We start from the raw sequence: 21,349 nt of genomic DNA, 5'->3' as shown, positions 1-21,349 counted from the left end.
CGAAACTCCATCTCAGAAAAAAAAGAAAAAAAAAAAAAAAAACTAAATCTTAGAAATAAATCCGCGGTAAAGCCTGTCTGGCTCAGCCTGGTCTCTCCCAGGGTGCCTTTACAGAGTAATGCCTCAATAAATGTTCACTGATTGGTTAAGGGGTGGAGGATGACCTGCCTTGTAATTCAAATAACAGAGGCCCAATCTAGTAAATGAAGCTATAACTACTTGTTGTCATAGTAACCTAACACCTGGATTATACATTCCCTAGATCTGTGAGGTATTTATGGTTTTAAAAATGTTTTCCAAATAGCGCATCATTTGAAGTATTTCATCTCACCCAATCCTTCCTCTACACATCCTGTCACCGTGATCCCCTCTGGCCTTCCCGTCACTCACTGCTCACTCGCTCCTTCCTACCTGTGTCTCTACAGCAAGCATTTATTATGCTCACACCACAAAGGGCCATTCTGGTCATTTTAAATTTTTTATCACTTTGGTTGGAGTAGAAATGTATCAAATCCAGAGACATTTTATTTGAACACAAATTACTCCTAATGCCGGCAGGTCTAGTTTGCAAATAGCCCAGTTAATGTGTACTAGGGTAAATGACCAGAGACTTCCCGAAAAGAAGTCCCTTACTTTAAGAACCTAAGGTTCTGCCTAACGTGATTTTCCTAGAGCAGATGTGAAATTCCATCTCCTTTCCTGGGGGTCTGGGAAAAATTGTGAGAGGAGAGAGTAAGAATATTGCTCCTTCCAGAAAGTTCTAATAAGCCCTATCACCTCAAGACAACCTGGAGAACAAATATTAGCTATTTCTCTAATATAATAGCATCCCGCTCATTAAGTTTAATTAATGTTTGAGAATCAACAGTAATTGCAGCCAAGAATGCTTTCCTTAACAAAATTGATCTCCTTCTCCTTGCCCATAGTATCTACTATTTCACCCCCTATTTAGCATTCTATGTTGATCTTTGTATGGTCTGGCTCCTCCAGAGGGAGACTCAAGAATCAAACTCCGGGCGTTGTGGCGCACGTCCGTAGTCCCGGCTACTCTGGAAGCGGAGGTGGAAGGATTGCTTGGGCCCAGGAGTCCAGGACTAGTCTGGGCAACATAGTGAGAATCCACCTGAGAAAAAGAATCCAACTGAATGTGCTGAGCTCCTACGAGAGCATCTAAAGCTGCCTGTGGTCCAGACGTGGTGGCTCACACCTGTAGTCCCAGGTACTCAGGAGGCCGAGGCAGGAGAATCGCTTGAACCCAGGAGGTGGAGGTTGCAGTGAGCCGAGATCAGACCACTGCACTCCAGCCTGGGTGACAGGGGGAGATTGTCTCAATAATAATAGCAATAATCATGCTATATAATAATCATAGTAATAATTATATAATTATGGTATATATTATAATGTATCCCATAATATTAGTAATTATGCTATGTAATAATCAGAGTAATAATAACAGTAATAGTCATGCTGCCTGTGCCCCCGATGAGGCAGCACTGGCCGCAGGTGGCCGCTAACCCCTTGAAATACAGATGGCCAGAATTGCGACACATGCAAGTCAACACTACACCGGGTTTCAGAAACACGTACGATTTTCAAACGTATTAAAATACCGCATTTAGTTTTTCTATTGATTGCATGTTGAAATCCTACTTTGGATATATTGGGTTAAATAAAGTATATCATTAAAATGTTTAAACTTATGTGCCTATGAGAAACTTCCAAAATTACACAGGTGGTCGCGCTATATTTCTCTTGGACAGCACTGGTCTGGAGGATGACAAAAATCAACATACGTTTGAATCACGCCGTGTCTTTAGGGAAAAGAAGAGTTTCCTTTCATATCGCTTACGGGCTCCTCGCAAGAACCACCTGAAAGAGAAAAGCCCTGGCTCCCGCCCCAGTCACTTCTAATCCTGGTTCCCCGCGGCCAGAAAGCCAGGAACCTGCAAGCCTGGCAAGGCATTGAAAGGGAATAGGACTCCCCGAGTACAGGATGCGTTTTTGCCCCACAAAAGTCCCTTGGGAGTGGGAAACGGCAGCTGCTGAGGCTCAGGAAAGAGGGGAGCACACGGGATGAGGCCCTCAGAGTCAGGCACGCAGGACCTCGGCCCCCAGGATCCTCATTTCCAGGTTCGCGAGTGACCTCCCCAAGATGGCCGACGCCCGGGGCGGGGGAACGGCTCTCCGCGCTACACCGGTGTTGATTGGGTGAGACGACTCGATAGTGAGCAATGATTGGTTTACACGGAGCGAGCTGGGCGGAACCGGAAGATGGTCCGAACCTGGGGCTGCCTGGGTCTCCCGGCTAGGCGTCGGTCCCCGGGGGATGTGGAGAGCTGGCAGCATGTCGGCAGAGCTGGGAGTCGGGTGCGCACTGCGGGCGGTGAACGAGCGCGTGCAGCAGGCGGTGGCGCGGCGGCCGCGGGTGAGGAAAGAGGCTGCGTGGGGACAGTGGGAGGACGCCCTGAGGAGAGGGACACCTGCGTGGGAATGGGTCGTCACGGTGACGCAGAGGGGTCTCCCGAAGAGGCGGGACCCGTCGGCCGCCGAGGGCCACCAAAAAGCTAGCGAAGGGCTTCCCCAGCTTCCTTGCCCTGAGTCTGGTAGGTTTCTGGAGATTGGCTACGTTGGAGCAGAGGGTACCGCTACCTCGGGAAAATGACTTAGTGTCCAGGCATCGTGGCCACTTGTGAACCGCGTCGAACTGCGTCGTTTCGGGGTCGACAGCCTTGGCGGACGTGAGGGAGGCCAGGCCTGTGCCCACGGACAGTAAGGGGGACGGGGGTAGAAGAGCACCCCGCGGAGGCCAGACCCGCCCGAGACCGCGAGTGTGGCAGCGTCTCAGCTGCTAAGTGCCCTGGAAATGCCAGTGCCACCCGCAGGCCGAGATGAGGATGGACTGGCCGGACTTCACTGGCACCACAGAGGCACTTGTTGGTGGGTGCAGGAGGGAGCAGTCCAATCCCAAGCCAGTTAAGGGGAGATTTCATCTTTTGTGTATATATTTTTGCCTCCTCTTGGACTTTGATTAGACCAAGAATCAAAATCTGTCCACCTCAGTGCAAGTTTAAGCTGAATGGTGTGGAATGAGATGGACCTAAACATAGAGGTCACGGGTTTCTCTGATCGAGCATTTATGCTGGCTGAAGCCAAGACCTGTATTATAGTCTTTCCTTGACTGACTATTCTTTAGACATTACCTTGAACAAGTCAGGCCCGCAGTATTTCCCTCCCTGTACAAGCAATGCAATAATCTCTGAAAGCTCTGAGCTCCTTTCTGATGTTAATATTCTGTGATTCTTGGTGATTCTCCAAGAAAAATCTAGGACTTCCCCTAACAAACATCACCCTGGAGGTTCTCTCAGGGAAACGCTCAGGCACATGGGCTGCCTGTTCGGGTGACTGAAAAACATCAATTATCAGCATAATCCCGGTCGTCACGACTTGGACTCAAAAGAGGCTGGTTATGCATCCCTGTGGAAGGAAGGAAGAGGAGGCATTTTTCTAATTGACTGACTCCATGTCCTTGAGAACACTGTGATTCTGTGAAAACTCCAGGGGGTGATAGATACAGGAAGACTGAATCATGCAAGGATAAATGAATCTCTTCTCTTACTGTTTCTATGTGGATTGGGTCAGCAGAATGCATAGAACCCCTGCTGTTTGTGTAGTGGTCATGGGAGGATGTCAGATAAGTCTGATCCTGAGTCCAGAATAATTTTGTGTTGCAGTCTTAGTTCTGCCATTAGTTCTTTACTTTTCTTTTCTTTGTTTTTTGAGATGGAGTCTCTGTCTGGAATGCAGTGATGTGATCTCGGCTCACTGCAATCTCTACCTCCCAGGTTCAAGTGATTCTCCTGCCTCAGCCTCCCGAGTAGCTCAGATTGCAGATGCCCACCGCCATGCTTGGCTAATTTTTTGTATTTTTAGTAGAGACAGGGGTTTCACCATGTTGGCCAGGCTGGTCTTGAACTCCTAACCTCAGGTGACCCACCCGCCTCGGCCTCCCAAAGTGCTGATATTACAGGGATGAGCCACTGTACCTGGCCGTGCCACTGGTTCTTAATTCACAGATTGAACAATCAATTACTTAGTTACCTAAGCAGGCCATTTGTAGGGTAAATGGAGCAGTGTTATTATGGTGTAATGATACACTAGGACCAGGATGAGTTACCAAAACTGCTAACATTAGAGTTTCGGAAGCCAGAAGTGACCTCTCTTTTGCTCAAAGAGTACAGCCTTCTATTAATGAAGTGATTCTTAAGTCTCCAACATTGGTATGTTTGAGAATCATCTGTAGAGATTGTTGAAAAGTAAATTATCGGCTGGACGTGGTGGCTCACACCTGTAGTCCCAGCACTTTGGGAGGCCAAGGCAGGCAGATCACGAGGTTAGGAGTTCAAGACCAGCCTGACCAACATGGAGAAACCCTGTCTCTACTAAAAATTCAAAATTAGCTGGCAAGGTGGAACATGTCTATACTCCCGGCTACTCGGAAGGCTGAGGCAGGAGAATCGCTTGAACCTGGGAGGTAGAGGTTGCAGTGAGCCAAGATCACACCATTGCACTCCAGCCTGGGCAACAAGAGTAAAACTCCATCTCAAAAAAAAAAAAAAAAGAAAAAGAAATTCTCACCCAGGTGATGCTGATACAGTTGGTCCAAGACCACACAAGGAAATACTGCTTTAACTGGCCCAGCTCTCCTGAGAGAGAAATTTCTTTTGCTAAATACTGACATCGCTAACATATTAGATTGAGAGGTCATGCACCTAAAAAACATTTGATCACCACTATTTGAAATTGATCTGCCTACAGTGTTGAAAAAATGGATCTTACCTAATGCCAATTTGAGATCAATGCCTGTCTATACAGGATGTATCCTATGGGATTCATTGGGATAATATTCCCAAACATTCACTCATGTTTCTTTCCCTCTTGGCAGGATCTCCCAGCCATCCAGCCTCGACTAGTGGCTGTCAGCAAGACCAAACCTGTAGACATGGTGATTGAGGCCTATGGTCATGGGCAGCGCACTTTTGGCGAGAACTATGTAAGAGCCTGTTCCTGAAGTGCCTTTGGAAGCATCGTGTTTGCCAGGCTTCTGACTTGTTCTGTTTTTACCTTTTAGGTTCAGGAACTGCTAGAAAAAGCATCAAATCCTAAAGTAAGTAGATAGCTGAATTCTTTAATTTATATCTAAATCGTGGCTCTTTAGTTGAAAATTAGACCCATCTTGGTGGCTGAGCTGTAGAGCAGCTTTAGGATGGTTGACTTTAGATTGGGCTGGGGATAGAAATGTTAACTTTCACCTTGAGTTCCAAATAATTATCAGCTAGATGTTTCTCTTTGTTCAGACTATCGTTTTCTCCTTCGTGGCTATTTGGAAATGGTGGTTTCGGGAGCTTGCTGTAATTTTGCATCTTTTCAAGATTTGAAAGCTTATCAGTTCATCCCTGATGGCCGGTAACTGAAAGATGGAGGAAATTGATGGGAACAAGGAAGGGAAGCAGAACAAAAGCCTTAGACTTTTCTCTATCCTTTTACCTCATTAGGAGGCCGGATGAAGATTGTGATAGTTTATTTTTTTTTTTTTTTGAGACGGAGTTTCGCTCTTGTTACCCAGGCTGGAGTGCAATGGCACGATCTCGGCTCACCGCAACCTCCGCCTCCTGGGTTCAGGCAATTCTCCTGCCTCAGCTTCCTGAGTAGCTGGGATTACAGGCACACACCACCATGCCCAGCTAATTTTTTGTATTTTTAGTAGAGACGGGGTTTCACCATGTTGACCAGGATGGTCTCGATCTCTCGACCTCGTGATCCACCCGCCTCGGCCTCCCAAAGTGCTGGGATTACAGGCTTGAGCCACCGCGCCCGGCTATTTTTTTATTTTATTTATTTATTTTTTTTTTTGAGACGGAGTTTCGCCCTTGTTACCCAGGCTGGAGTGCAATGGCGCGATCTCGGCTCACCGCAACCTCCGCCTCCTGGGGTCAGGCAATTCTCCTGCCTCAGCCTCCTGAGTAGCTGGGATTACAGGCACGTGCCACCATGCCCAGCTAATTTTTTGCACTTTTAGTAGAGACGGGGTTTCACCATGTTGACCAGGATGGTCTCGATCTCTCGACCTCGTGATCCACCCGCCTCGGCCTCCCAAAGTGCTGGGATTACAGGCTTGAGCCACCACGCCCGGCCTGTGATAGTTTATTACATTTAAGGATCAAAGAGTGGATGTGAAAGGTGACAGGGAGTGAGCAAGGTGTTGGAAGCAGCAAGACATCTGTGAAAATCTAAGTTACACATGGTTACCTTTTCTCTTCAGATTCTGTCTATGTGTCCTGAGATCAAGTGGCACTTCATTGGCCACCTACAGAAACAAAATGTCAACAAATTGATGGGTAAGATAAAACTCTAAATATGAAGACAAAATTGCTCTGTTATTGTATTGCTTGTAACTACCGTCTCTGGAAGAGATAGCAACTTTTAGACTATCCCTAGTTCACCATATGTTTTTGGAATTTCTTTCGGAAAGTCTGAGTTCTTAATATAAGGAGAAAACATCATGCCAAGAACAGAACGTATTCACAGTTGCCTGGCTTCTACATACTTGGAAACCTGCCCTACCTCATGTTTATTATTATTTGGTTGTCTTTCAGAAAAATTATAAAGAATTGCAGCCCATAAATTTTTTTAACTAGCAAAAGAGACGTTTCTGTTCTTTTTCCTTTAAATAAAAGGCTGCAGTAAATAAAATAGAGTACAGTAAAGTAACTATAGTAAAGTAAAATTAAGAATTGTGGTAACATAGGCCAGGCACGGTGGCTCACGCCTATAATCCCAGCACCTTGGCAGGTGAGGCAGATGGATCACTTGAGGTCAGGAGTTCGAGACAAGCCTGACCAACATGGTGAAACCTCAACTCTATTAAAAATGCAAAAATTAACCAGATGTGGTGGCGTGTGCCTGTAGTCCCAGCTACTTAGGAGGCTGAGGCAGGAGACTTGCTTGAACTCCAGAGGTGGAGGTTGTAGTGAGCCAAGATCATGCCACTGCACTCCAGACTAGGTGACAGAACAAGACTTCGTCTCAAAAAAAAAAAAAAATTTATAGTAAAATAAAATTAGGAAAGACATGGAGGCTGGGCCCAGTGGCGCATGCCTATAATCCCAGCACTTTCGGGGGCCGAGGTGGGTGGATCACCTGAGTTCAGGAGTTTGAGACCAGGCTGGCCAACATGGCAAAACACGTCTCTACTAAAAATACAAATATTAGCCAGGCACATGTAGTCCCCGCTACCTGGGGAGGATGAGGCAGGAGAATCACTTGAACCTGGAGGCAGAGGTTGCAGTCAGCTGAGATCGCGCCACTGCACTCCAGCCTGGGTGACAAAGGAGACCCAGTCAAAAAATAACAATAATAATAATAATGAGTTTAAAAAGAACAACTAGCAGATTTGAACACACAAAAATTAAAGCTTTCTGCATGTCAAAGCAAAAGGAAGGCACAGAGTGGGAGAAAAATAATATTTTTGAAGAGGGAAGAAGTTAATGTTCAGAATACATAAAGAGCTACAAATCTTTTTGTTTAATCTATAGGAAGAAAAATAGGCAAAAACTGAGGCAGTTCACAAGGGGTCAAAATACAGAAGTCCGGTAATCAAATGAAAAGCATTCATCCTCAAACAGAGAAATACAAAGTAACTTTCACAAATCAGGCTTGTAAAAACTCAAAAAGACTGCTTCAAAGATCCAGTGTTTTGAGGGGGTGAGTAAATGGGTATTCTTTCATCTTACCAGGAGATTCTAAAACTGTGCAGTCTTAGAAAAGCCTAAAGATTCTGTCGAAAAACTATTGTAACCGAAAAACAAAGTCAGTAACATTGCGGGATACAAAATCAATATACGAAAATCAGTAGCATTTCTATATGCCAGCAGAGAATGATCTGGAAAAGAAATCAAGAAAGTAATCCCATTCACAATAGCTACAAATGAAATACCTAAGAATAAACTTAGCCAAAGAAGCAAAAGCTTTCTGCAATGAAAACTACAAAACACTGATGCAAGAAATTGAAGAGAACATGAAAAATCGGAAGATATTCCATGTTCATGTATTGGAAAAATCAATTCATGAATTGATTTTTTGATGTATTGTAAAATTTGATGTATTGTAAAAATGTCCTTATTACCCAAAGCAATCTACAGATTTAATGCAGTCCCTATCAGAATACCATGACATTCTTCACAGAAATAGAAAAACATAATCCCGAAATTCATATGGAACCACAAAAGACCCACAATAGCCAAAGCCATCCTGAGCAAAAAAGAACAAAACTGGAGGAATCACATTACCTGATATAATCAAATTATATTGCAGAGCTATAGTAACCAAAACAGTATGATACTGGCATAAAAACAGACACATAGACCAATGAAACAGAATAGAGAACCCAAAAATAAATTTGTACATCTACAGAGGACTTATTTTTAACAAAGGTGCCAAAAACATACACTGGGGAAAGGACAGTCTTTTCAATAAACGCCATTGGGAAAACTGGATATCCATATGCAAAAGAATAAAACTATACTTCTATCTCTCACCATATACAGAAATCAAATCAAAATGGATTAAAGACTTAAATCTAAATCTAAGACCTGAAACTACTAAAAGAAAATATTGGGGAAACTCTCCAAGACATTAGTCTGGACAAAGGTTGTTTTTTTTTTTTTTTTTTGGAGACAGGGTCTCACTCTCGCGCCCAGGCTGGAGTACAGTGGCATGATCTCGGCTCACTACCACCTCTACAACCTCCGCCTCCTGGGTTCAAGCAGTTCTCCTGCCTCAGCCTCTCAAGTAGCTGGGATTACAGGCGTGTGCCACCACACCCAGCTAAGTTTTGTGTTTTTAGCATAGAGATGGAGTTTTACCACGTTGGCCAGGCTGGTCTCAAACTCCTGATGTCAAGTGGTCCACCCACCTCAGCCTCCCAAGGTGCTGGGATTACAGGTGTGAACTGCTGCACCCAGCCTTGTTGGAAATATGTAAAGGTGATGGGAAGAGGGAGGGGGAAGGAGCCAGCAGGCATAGAAGGGGCAGGAAACCCTAACAGAACTGTGTTGTTTTGGTGCCATTTTCCCCTCTGGATAACCCATTATACTCATTCAACCTTATGGTTCAATTCATTTCCATAAAGGCTTATTGAGGCCAGATGCAATAACTCACACCCGTAATCCCAACTCTTTGGGAGGTCAAGGTGGGAGGATCACTTGCAGTCAAATATATATATGTGCATTTTCTTCCTTTCTTTTTTTTTTACTTTTTAATTTATTTTTTGAGACGGAGTTTCACTCTGTTGCCCAGGCTGGAGTGCAGTGTCCTGATCTCTGCTCACTGCAACCTCCACCTCCCGGGTTCAAGGACTCTTCTGCCTCAGCCTTCCAAGTATCTGGGACTACAGGTGCCTGTCCTCACGCCTGGCTAATTTTTTGTATTTTTAGTAGAGACAGGGTTTCACCTTGTTAGCCAGGATGGTCTCAATCTCCTGACCTCGTGATCCGTCTGCCTTGAACACCCAAAGTTCTGAAATCACAGGTGTGAGCCACCATGCATAGCCGTTTTTTTGTTTTTTTGAGACAGCCTTGCTCTGTCACCCAGTCTGGAGTACAGTGGCATGATCTCAGCTCACTGCATCCTCTGCCTCCTGGGTTCAAGGAATTCTCCTGCCTCAGCCTACCAAGTAGCTGGAAATACAGGCATGTGCCACCACGCCCAGCTAATACTTTTAAATAATGGAGACAGGGTTTCACCATGTTAGCCAAACTCCTGGCCTCAAGTGATTCGACCACCTGGGCCTCCCCAAGTGCTCGTGTTACAAGCATGAGCCACCATGCCCAGCCACACCCAGCTAATTTTTGTATTTTTTGGTAGAGACAGGGTTTTACTGTGTTGGACAGGCTGGTCTCAAACTCCTGGCCTCAAGTGATCTGCCCTCCTTGGCCTCCCAAAGTGTGGGGATTACAGGTGTGAACCACTGCACCTGCCCTGAACAAAGATATCTTGAGTAAATACTCCAAAAGCACAGGCAACCAAAGCAAAAATGGACAGATGGGATCACATGAAGTTAAAAAGCTCTTGCAGGCTGGGCACAGTGGCTGATGTCTGTAATCCCAGCACTTTGGGAGGCCAAGGTGGGTGGATCCCTGAGGTCAAGAGTTCAAGAACAGCCTAGCCAACATGGCAAAACCCCATCTCTACTAAAAATAAAAACATTAGCCAGGTGTAGTGGTAGGCATCTGTAATCCCAGCTACTTGGGAGGCTGAGGCAAAAGAATTACTTGAACACAGGAGGCAGAAGTTGCAGTGAGCCAAGATTGCACCACTGCCCTCCAGCCTGGGCGACAGAGTGAGACTCCACCTCGGGGGAAAAAGAAAACAAAAGCTCTTGCAGAGCAAAGGAAACAACAAAGTGAAGAGACAACTCAGAATGGGAGAAAATATTGGCAAAGTACCCATCTGAAATACTTGTACATACCGCAGAGTTCTATATCTAAGCTTTGTTTTTGTAACAAGAAATAAGAAACAATCTAATGTGCATCAACAAGGGGAATAGTTACATAAACTGTGATAATCTATCCTGTGGAATGCTACAGTGTTTTAAAAGTACCAGTGGATTTGTGATATTGATGTGGGAAAAAAACTCCAAACTCTGTAGTGCTTACTAGAAGTAAGCAACCTGTAGAATATTTAGTGTGATCCAATTTGTATTATTTTTAATAAACAGAAGAAAAGAAATTATACATTTGTGTGTATGTGCGCATGTGTATTTGGTTGGCTAAAGATATGCTGAAACAGATCTGGAAGAATTAACATCACTAATATAATAGTGATATCTTCTAGGATATCACTATTTAAATCCCAATTATCAATAGAAATCTGAAATTGACTATAGATCAAGTCTTTTTTTTTTTTTTTTTTTTTTTTTTTTTTTGAGACGGAGTTTCGCTCTTGTTACCCAGGCTGGAGTGCAATGGCGCGATCTCGGCTCACCGCAACCTCCGCCTCCTGGGCTCAGGCAATTCTCCTGCCTCAGCCTCCTCAGTAGCTGGGATTACAGGCATGCACCACCACGCCCAGCTAGTTTTTTATATTTTTAGTAGAGACGGGGTTTCACCATGTTGACCAGGATGGTCTCGATCTTTCGACCTCGTGATCCACCCGCCTCGGCCTCCCAAAGTGCTGGGATTACAGGCTTGAGCCACCGCGCCCGGCCAGATCAAGTCTTTATCGTTTCTTGATAATTAGCTATAATCTGCCCTAAAGACTGAAGTAAATGTTACTGGCATCTCCACCTAATAAATGGGGGGCAAGACAATGTTAATAGCTCTTATAACTGCATAACAAATAACTGCTTGCTGCAGATTTCTCCTCCAGTTGTTAATTAGGGTGAGGGGCTTTGACTTTCTACTGCATATGCTTCTATATTGCTTAATTTTCTTACATCAAGCATGTACACTTTTTGTCATTTTTTCAAATTTATATTTTTTTCAGTAAAGTAACCTGAGCTGAAATTCAGTATTAAGAATGTAAAGGCGCCGGGCGCGGTGGCTCACGTCTGTAATCTCAGCACTTTGGGAGGCCGAGGCGGGTGGATCACGAGGTCGAGAGATCAAGACCATCCTGGTCAACATGGTGAAACCCCGCCTCTACTAAAAATACAAAAAATTAGCTGGACATGGTGGCACATGCCTGTAATCCCAGCTACTCAGGAGGCTGAGGCAGGAGAATTGCTTGAACCCAGGAGGCGGAGCTTGCGGTGAGCCGAGATCGCGCCATTGCACTCCAGCCTGGGTAACAAGAGCGAAACTCCGTCTCAAAAAAATAAAAATAAAAAAGAATGTAAAGGCCAGGTTTGGTGGCTCACACCTGTAATCCCAACACTTTGGGAGGCTGAGGTGGGCAGATCACCTGCAATCAGGAGTTCGAGACCAGCCTGGCTAACATGCTGAAACCTCGTCTCTACCAAAAATACAAAAATTAGCTGAATGTGCTGGTGCATGCCTGTAATCCCAGCTACTCGGGAGGCTGAGGCAGGAGAATCGCTTGAACCCAGGAGATGGAGGTTGCTGTGAACCAAGATCACTCCATTACACTCCAGCCTGGGTGGCAAGAGTGAAACTCCATCTCAAAAAATAAAAAAAGAATGTGAAGTCACCTTTCTGCATCTTAGTATCCCCTTCTGTAAAAATAGGGACAAGAACAGTGCTTTGTGAACTGTGGTGAAGATTCAAAAGAAATAATACATATAAAGTGATTCACATACTACCTGGAGGATTTCTGTGTTCAGTTAAAGTAAGCTACTGGTGCAGGTTCTTTTGTCACAGTTGTTGTGAATTAGCTGAAGCAAAGCTGGTGCTTCCTTTCACATGCATCTTTGAAAAAGAAGATGGCTTTATGATTCAGTGTCTCAATTAACTTTCAGTGTTGGGGTCATTTGGGATTTCTTGGGTTTTGGTTTGTTGTTGTTGTTGTTGTTGTTGTTGTTGTTGTTGTATTTGAGACAGAGTCTTGCTCTGTCACCCAGGCTGGAGTGCAGTGGTGTGATCTTAGCTTACTGCAACCTCCAGCTCCTGGGTTCATGCTATTCTCCTTCCTCAGCCTCCCAAGCAGCTGAGATTACAGGTGTGCTCCACCATGCCCGCTAATTTTTGCATTGTTAGTAGAGACAGTTTAATCAGATTAGTCAGGCTTGTCTCAAACTCCTGACCTCAGGTGATCCACCCACCTCAGCGTCCCAAAGTGCTGGAATTAAAGTGTGAGCCACCATGCCCAGCCAGTGTTGGGGTTATTGTGATGTCCTTGTTGAATAAGAATATCCTCAGCCCAGAAAGTTGAAGAATGTGGTGATATGCCGGGGAAGCATCTTAGCTTCCACTGGTCATCCTTTCTTCACTGTCATCCTGACCTGTTTCTCTCAGTTTGAACTGAGACACAGATCGAGCCTGTTATTAGGAATCTGTTCATTACCAGCTTCTTGAAGCATATTGATATATGTACTGCCTGATCATGTATGTCAGCATTTCCCTTAGTTACCTTTGCTGGGGATGGTCTGACATTTGAATTTGTATCTAGTAAAACTGTCACATTTGTCTTCTTAGAGGAACTGAGATTTAACTGTGTTTTTCTTTTCCTGGCATATTTTTCCCTCTACCAAGTCAGAGATTTGTTGTATGTTACTTGCTGCAATAGAGTGTATAAGGAATACTACCTTGCCTCTGTCTCATTACAGCTGTCCCCAATCTCTTCATGCTGGAAACAGTGGATTCTGTGAAGTTGGCAGACAAAGTGAACAGTTCCTGGCAGAAAAAAGGTTCTCCTGAAAGGTTAAAGGTTATGGTCCAGATTAACACCAGCGGAGAGGAGAGTAAGTGACTAGACCTGAATTGTAGATTATTCTTCCCTTAGGGTGGTTGAAGCTCAGGGAGAACGGGTAGGCCCAAGTATCTGATGAAGGAGGTTATGGAAACAAATCACAGGATCACAGGCCTCTTAAGTAGGCTGTTTTTTGAATGATCTAGGTAGCATAATGACATGCAAGCCAGTCTTTACATCATGATTTACTACATCACGGTTCATTATATCTTAATTTTAGGGGAAGAAGGATGGGGAGTGAAGAAGGGGATTGTGACTTCATTTTTTTGTTGTTGACATTGTTTTCTTTTTGAGATGGAGTCTCACTCTGTCACCTAGGCTAGAGTGCAGTGGTGGGATCTCAGCTCACTGCAACTTCTGCCTCCCAGGTTCAAGCAATTCTCCTGCCTCAGCCTCCCAAGTAGCTAGGATTACAGGCACCCACCACCACACCTGGCTATTTTTGTATTTTTAGTAGAGACACAGTTTCAGCATATTGGCCAGGCTGGTCTTGGAACTTCTGACCTCAGGTGTTCCACCTGCCTCAGCCTCCCAAAGTGCTGAGATTAAAGGCATGAGCCACTATGCCTGGCCTGGGATTGTGACTTTCATCTGAAAAATCCCCAAAGGTCACCATCACTCCTGCAAGGAGTATTTTAAATTTGTATGTAAGTACTCTTAGGTCTTAAAAACTAATTACTAAATGTTACATTGAGAGAGAATGGAATATAATTACTGTGAGTGGGCTGGGTGCGATGGCTCACACCTGTAATCCCAGCACTTTGGGAAACTGAGGCAGGTGGAACACCTGAGGTTAGGAGTTCAAGACCAGCCTGGCCAACATGGTGAAACCTCATCTCTACTAAACTTACAAAAATTAGCCAGGCGTGGTGTACCCGTAGTTCCAGCTACTCAGGAGGCTGAAGCAGGAGGATCTGTTGAGCCCAAGAGGTGAAGGTTGCAGTGATCCGAGATCACACCACTGCATTCCAGCCTGGGCGACAGAGCAAGACTCCATCTCAAAAAAAAAAAAAAATTACTGTGCGCACCAGTCAATGAATATCTTTATGGGGCTTGGATTAACAGTGTAACATAGTGTGAATAGAAGCACTGGCTTGAAATCAGACAGACCTTGGGTTTGAGCTTCACTTCTTTCTAGTATTATAACCTTGGATAAGTTACCTAATCTCTCTGTACCTCAGTTTCCTTTTCTGGCAATGGTATCATGATAATGCTTGCTTCAGGGGGTGTGGTTAGGATTGAACGTGGTAATCCAGACAGCGCTGTTAGCACAGAACCCTACACATAATTGTTAGCTATTTGTTAAGAATAAATGTATGCGCCGGGTGCGGTGGCTCAAGCCTGTAATCCCAGCACTTTGGGAGGCCGAGGCAGGTGGATCACGAGGTCAAGAGATCGAGACCATCCTGCTCAACATGGTGAAACTCTGTCTCTACTAAAAATACAAAAAATTAGCTGGGCATGGTGGCACATGCCTGTAATCCCAGCTACTCAGGAGGCTGAGGCAGGAGAATTGCCTGAACCCAGGAGGCGGAGGTTGCGGTGAGCCGAGATCGCGCCATTGCACTCCAGCCTGGGTAATAAGAGTGAAACTGCGTCTCAAAAAAAAAAAAAAAAAAAGGAATAAATGTATGCAGTTCAGGCATTCGATTGCAACCATCAAAGCACCAGTATTCACAAAATCTTAGTACAGTACACAGGAGCACAGTAGAGGATCTGTTTTCTTTTTTTCTCTCTCTCTCTCTTTTTTTTTTCCCTCCAGTTCTCCTGGTGCAAAGAGGATCTGTTTTCTAGATAACAGTGTAGAGTCAGACTCCCTGGGTTTAAATCCCAATTATCAATAGAAATCTGAAATCGACTGTAGATCAAGTTTATATTTTCTCATTTCTTGATAATTAGCTATAATAAGCCCGGGTTAAAGACTGAAGTAAATGTTACTGGCATCTCTCCCTAATAAATGGGGGCAAGACAATATCAATAGCTCTTACAACTGCATAACAAATAACTGGTTGCTGCAGATTTCTCTTCCAGTCGTTAATTAGAAAGTTCAATTAAACTTGGCAAATATATCCAAAAATGTTTAACATGTACTTTATTTTAAATTTTTTGCGACTCTATTAAATTAATAAACTATAAAAATTGTTGACTTAGAAAAGTAATTCTCAGGTTCATCTGGCATTTTGGCAATGCAAATCTTCCTGGTATCCCAAAAAAGCAAGATTTTTTATTTTCCATGTCTCCTAGCTGTTCTCAGCTAAAATCCTGAGGTGGAGGAAAGAGAATCTAATTGATAGCTCTTTCCTTGAGAAATTCAGAATCTGACCAGAAGCAGAGCAACATAGAAAATCCCAAGTATATAAAGTTACTCGGCCGGGCGCGGTGGCTCACGCCTATAATCCCAGCACTTTGGGAGGCTGAGGCGGGTGGGTCACGAGGTCAAGAGATCGAGACCATACTGGTCAACATGGTGAAACCGCATCTCTACTAAAAATACAAAAATTAGCTGGGCATGGTGGCGCACGCCTGTAATCCCAGCTACTCGGGAGGCTGAGGCAGGAGAATTGCCTGAACCCAGGAGGCGGAGGTTGCGGTGAGCCGAGATCGCGCCATTGCACTCCAGCCTGGGTAACAAGAGTGAAACTCCGTCTCAAATAAATAAATAAATAAATAAAGTTACTCTTCAGGACTTGAGCCTCTTTCAAGAGTTTCTCTTGTTGGGGGGTCACCTCCTCTGTCATAAGGAAGGGGTGAAAATGGAAGCCAGAGGAAGCCTCTGGCCATTTACCCTTGCAGTATACCTGTCTTCCGTTTCTTTCCGTGAAGGTAAACATGGCCTCCCACCTTCAGAAACTGTAGCCATCGTGGAGCACATAAACACCAAATGTCCTAGCCTGGAGTTTGTGGGACTGATGACCATAGGAAGCGTTGGACATGATCTTAGTCAAGGACCAAATCCAGACTTCCAGGTATTGGGGGGTTGGGATTGCTCATGTGCTTAAGAGGCAGGGTGCTGGAGTGCTGCTGCAGGGCCGGCTGCAGTGCGGACTGCAGAGACATCAGACACTGCCTGCCGGGTGTTCTCTCCCTCTTCTGAACTCTTCTCAGAAGGAAGAGGGAAGAACAGGTTCCCCAGCCCCACAAACCTTTCTCAACTTAACTTGAAATTGGCTAAAACATGGTCTTTAGAGAATATGAGCTTTTTCTTCCTCTCCAGCAACTAATAGTTTTCTTGAAAGTGGGATAGTTTGCAAAAAACCCTTTCAGTAACTTCTGACAATTTCGACAGGCCTTGAAATCATGAGAAATACATAACCGTTGTCAGAGAAGTTCAGATTCAGCCACTTTGGGGCATCGTTAGAGAAGGCAGGAGTAAAACAGGTGTCATCTCTTTCTGTCAGCTGTTATTTTCCCTCCGGGAGGAGCTGTGTAAAAAGCTGAACATCCGTGCTGACCAGGTTGAGCTGAGCATGGGCATGTCCATGGATTTCCAGCACGCGGTGAGTGTCCTGCCAGTGCCCTGCCTGCCTTGAGGGGCAGGGGTTTGGGGTCTGAGAGGCTGACGCAAGGGCAGATCTTTGCTAGAGATCTTGGAAATGCCTCGGGGTGGCAGTAGGGTACCCAGTCTCAGGGTTCTCAGCTATTCCAGCATCTTGCAGTCCCCACTCCCTTTCTTTTTTGAAATGTGTAGAAATCATAGCCTGACATCTGAATTTTATTTTTTTTGTTTTGTTTTTTTGTTTTGTTTTGTTTTTTGAGATGGAGTTTCGCTATTGTTACCCAGGCTGGAGTACAATGGCGCGATCTCGGCTCACCGCAACCTCCGCCTCCTGGGTTCAGGCAATTCTCCTGCCTCAGCCTCCTGAGTAGCTGGGATTACAGGCACACGCCACCATGCCCAGCTAATTTTTTGTATTTTTAGTAGAGACGGGGTTTCACCATGTTGACCAGGATGGTCTCGATCTCTTGACCTCATGATCCACCCGCCTCGGCCTCCCAAAGTCCTGGGATTACAGACGTGAGCCACCGCACCTGGCTTTGAATTTTAAAATGAAGTATAATTCCATAAGTATCATCTAAAACAGGCGTCCCCAAACTACGGCCCGTGGGCCGCATGCGGCCTCCTGAGGCCATTTATCTGGCCCTCCGCCGCACTTCAGGAAGGGTGGTCAGTGAGAGGAGCACAGTATGTGGCGTCCCTCCAACGGTCTGAGGGACAGTGAACTGGCCCCCTGTGTAAAAAGTTTGGGGATGCCTGATCTAAAATAGGAAATTAATTAGAAATATAATTCCATAAATTATAAACATAATTCCATGAGTATAATCCAAAGGAAAATAAGAATTTAAGCTATAATTTTTGGAAAGGCATTTTATTACGTAAAATGGGTGTGGCTATATAACAGCAAATCATAATCAAGCAGCCTGAGGCTTCATCTTTTACTTTTGGAGACAATGTCACTCTGTTACCCAGGCCAGAGTTCAGTGGCGCAGTCTCAACTCACTGCAAACTCCACCTCCCAGGTTCAAGTGATTCTTCTGCCTCAGCCTCCCAAGTAGCTGGGATTTCAGGTGCCCACCACCACACCTGGCTAATTTTTTTTTATGTTTAGTAAAGATGAGGTTTCACCATGTTGGCCAGGCTGGTCTTGATTCCTGACCTCAAATGATCCGCCCACCTTGACCTCCCAAAGCTCCCAGCCGAGGCTTCATCTTATGTGTAGGTTTACCAACAGTCTTGTATGTACATCAACAGCTGTAAATATAAACTGATATAGGTGTGCTGGAGTGGCAGTGCAAATACATGATTTTCTGGAATAGCAAATAACTTTTGATAAAGTTTCAAAAATCAAAATATAAACTTGCATTCCTGGACAATATTTATTAAAACAGTGCAAATACATTGCATTTATAAGTCAAATGGAATTTGGTCAGATAATCATAAGGATATTGTTTTCATCTACCTGACCATGGCACATTGGAAAGGTAGGTGGGCTGTAAGACAACTCTTTGCTGTTTGGCTGCTTTCCACACTGGACATCCGGCATCCTTGACCCCCACCTAGCTGAGTGCCAGCCACACTCCCCAACCACTAGAAACCCAGAGAAACCCCTACTTGTTTCCTATATACACTCTCAGAGGTTGAACTGCCTCTCAGGAGAGCAGCTGCCCCGGAGCCATCTTCGGCAGTGTTACTGTTCTTCATGGAAGGCTCCTGAGAGCCAGAATGGGAGCACAGCTTGGGCACTGGCTCCGCTTCGTTATTTTTTTTTTTTTAAAGACGGGGTTTCACCATGTTGGTCAGGCTGGTCTTGAACTCCCGACCTCAGGTGGTCCGCCCGCCTTGGCCTCCAAAGTGCTTGGATTACAGGCGTGAGCCACCACACCTGGCCCCACTTCGTTATTTTAAACCTGGTCCTCGATGCCGTCTCTTCTTTCCCAACAGATTGAAGTAGGATCTACGAATGTCCGAATAGGAAGCACCATTTTTGGAGAACGGGATTACTCAAAGAAAGCTACACCGGACAGGTGCGCAGCGGACGTGAAGGCCCCGGCGGAGGTGGCCCAGGAGCACTGAGCCAGGGAATACCGAGAACACTAACTATGCACTAACCTAGGTTTTCAGTTTGATATTCCCTGTGTCCCAGCGCAGTCCTGCTCTCCTGTGACCTGCGGAGAGCACTAATGATCACGTGTGTTCATGGAAACCGTCTGTGCTTAGTCTCTGACATAGGAAGCTCCCTTCAAGCAGCAGCTTTGAATTGAGTTTGAGAAATTCAAACATTTCTGCAGAACAGATATCAAATCAATAGCCAGGAATCACGTTCAATATTGAATTCTGCCCAGGAGCAGGAACTGGTCCATGAACGCCTTTTCCAGGTCAAACTTTGGTCACTGATGCCTATAATCGTAGAAGTCAGAGGGATTCCCCTCTTCCACCCCATTTTAATAGGAAATTCCTTGTGGTTAACAACTCCCTACAAACTCCTACTACATCGTCTAAATTTCTGTTCTGCAACAGAGTGATTTCTGCCCCCAGATTATTCCCTAGCCAGTAGATATGGGAAGATGTTCTCGACTCTGGAATAGCAGTATAGGTAGCTTCAGGAAGTGGCTCGGGCTAATTCTCCAAACACAAATTGTTGCTGGCCAGTCATGGTGACTCATGCCTGTAATCTCAGCAATTTAAGAGGTGGAGGCAGAAGGATCGCCTGAGCCTAGGAGTTCAAGACCAGCCTGGGCAACATCAGGAGACCCCGTCTCTACAAAAAAATTAAAAATTAACGGGGCATGGTGGCTGAGGTGGAAGAATCACTTGAGCCCAGCAGCTTAAGGCTTCAGTGAGCTGTGATTGTACCACTGTATTCTAGCCTGGGTGACAGAATCCACCTCAAAAACAAAAGAAAAGAGAAATCTCCCAATAATCCATCAAGGCTTTGATCTCTTGGGGAGTTCTTCATAGATTCTGCCACATTTCTTAAAGCAACCTTTTAATATGCAGATAATACCTCCCACCTTTTTTAGAGACAGCCTGTCTCTTTAAAAAAAAATTAAGGGGCCGGGCGCGGTGGCTCAAGCCTGTAATCCCAGCACTTTGGGAGGCCGAGGCGGGTGGATCACGAGGTCGAGAGATCGAGACCATCCTGGTCAACATGGTGAAACCCCGTCTCTACTAAAAATACAAAACATTAGCTGGACATGGTGGCTCGTGCCTGTAATCCCAGCTACTCAGGAGGCTGAGGCAGGAGAATTGCCTGAACCCAGGAGGCGGAGGTTGCGGTGAGCCGAGATCACACCATTCCACACCAGCCTGGGTAACGAGAGAAACTCCGTCTCAAAAAAAAAAAAAAAAAAAAAAATTAATTTGGTAATGAGAGCTTGTGTCACTGCCACTCTGTGGTATTCTTGAAATTAAGGGGTAACATAAGCAGGACTTAGGCATTTCTGACATCATCCTGAAGAGAGGGGACTTCAAGTTTTTCCTATGGGACCTACAGTGATGAGAATTTAATGTTATCTCTACTATAATCCTCCTTAGGATAATTTTTTTAAATCAAAGACCAGTGAATCTCATTACTCCTAAGAAATGAAAGATTCCTTCAAAGCCTGTTCAGGCACATGGTTTCAACAAAGCCTGCCTTTGACGTTCCTTATCCTGAGGAGCACTTTCCAGGCAAGGTTACAGCTTCCCCACTGTACTACAAGCCAGAATTGTGCAACGCCTCTGGATCATTAATAAAGTAGCAAGATCTTCAGAAAGTCCCAAAACACCGTTCTCCAGTAGTCACGGCAGATGGCTTGTTTTTTATGTTCTAGATGGCTTTTTCTCTTATTTCGTCAAGCCTGCCTTTGATTTTACAAGTAACTTTCAAAACGTGATGCTGCTGCTGAATGTACTTTTATAACTTAAACATTATCATTTCTGTACTGTTTCAATGAGAGCTACAGTGTGATATTTCAGAGTCTATTAAATAAAAATGTGAATTTGAATTATACCATCTGTGCCAATTACAAAGCAATTAAAAGATTTATTTTTTACGATCTGGCGTAGTGAATGAATGTAACAGGAGGGGGCATTGGAATCGACAGGAAGCAGCTGTGCCCATGCCTTGGCATCGTGTCAGCCTGGTTTTGGAGGAGGGCTTCCCTAGAGTCAGACGCAGCCAAAGCTACCCCGTGGACAAGAGGGCTTCTGAACTTCGACAGACAAGAAAAAGGACCCTTCAGGAATTACAAAAATAGAGGTTACCCCTTGCTGCAAGGAACTTTTGAATTGCCTCTAGATGGCGACATTGGCTAACCTGAGGGCCAAGCACTGGCGCTCCACTGTCAGCAATTTACCCTGCAAGGGTTACTCAGGCTCATGGAGGCCAGAGGGGACATGACTTTCCCAAATGATACAAGTGACCTGCAGAGCCTCAGGAGTTCAATA

General features: G+C 44.9%; 1 protein-coding gene across 3 annotated transcripts; it reads left to right on the top strand.

The window, feature by feature from the left end:
* The first annotated feature begins 2,261 nt into the window (after window positions 1-2,261).
* PLPBP (pyridoxal phosphate binding protein) lies at window positions 2,262-20,955 on the top strand. Of its 3 annotated transcripts, none has more exons than XM_003938110.4 (8): window positions 2,262-2,425; window positions 4,943-5,050; window positions 5,129-5,164; window positions 6,320-6,395; window positions 13,280-13,414; window positions 16,246-16,388; window positions 16,821-16,919; window positions 18,863-20,955. In XM_003938110.4, the coding sequence occupies exons 1-8, from the start codon at window positions 2,327-2,329 to the stop codon at window positions 18,992-18,994; spliced, it is 828 nt and encodes a 275-aa protein (XP_003938159.1). In that variant the 5' UTR covers window positions 2,262-2,326; the 3' UTR covers window positions 18,995-20,955. The 3 variants fall into 3 exon arrangements, with proteins under 3 accessions (XP_003938159.1, XP_010347001.1, XP_074239973.1); XM_010348699.2 differs by having other exon boundaries at window positions 2,272-2,425; window positions 20,456-20,955; XM_074383872.1 differs by lacking the exon at window positions 2,262-2,425 and adding an exon at window positions 2,457-2,603.
* The last annotated feature ends 394 nt before the right edge of the window (window positions 20,956-21,349 follow it).

The sequence above is a fragment of the Saimiri boliviensis genome, chromosome 13 (genome assembly GCF_048565385.1).
Source record: "Saimiri boliviensis isolate mSaiBol1 chromosome 13, mSaiBol1.pri, whole genome shotgun sequence".
NCBI lineage: Eukaryota > Metazoa > Chordata > Mammalia > Primates > Cebidae > Saimiri > Saimiri boliviensis.
Note: the sequence above shows the minus strand (reverse complement) of the source record. Positions and strands in the feature narration are given on the sequence as shown.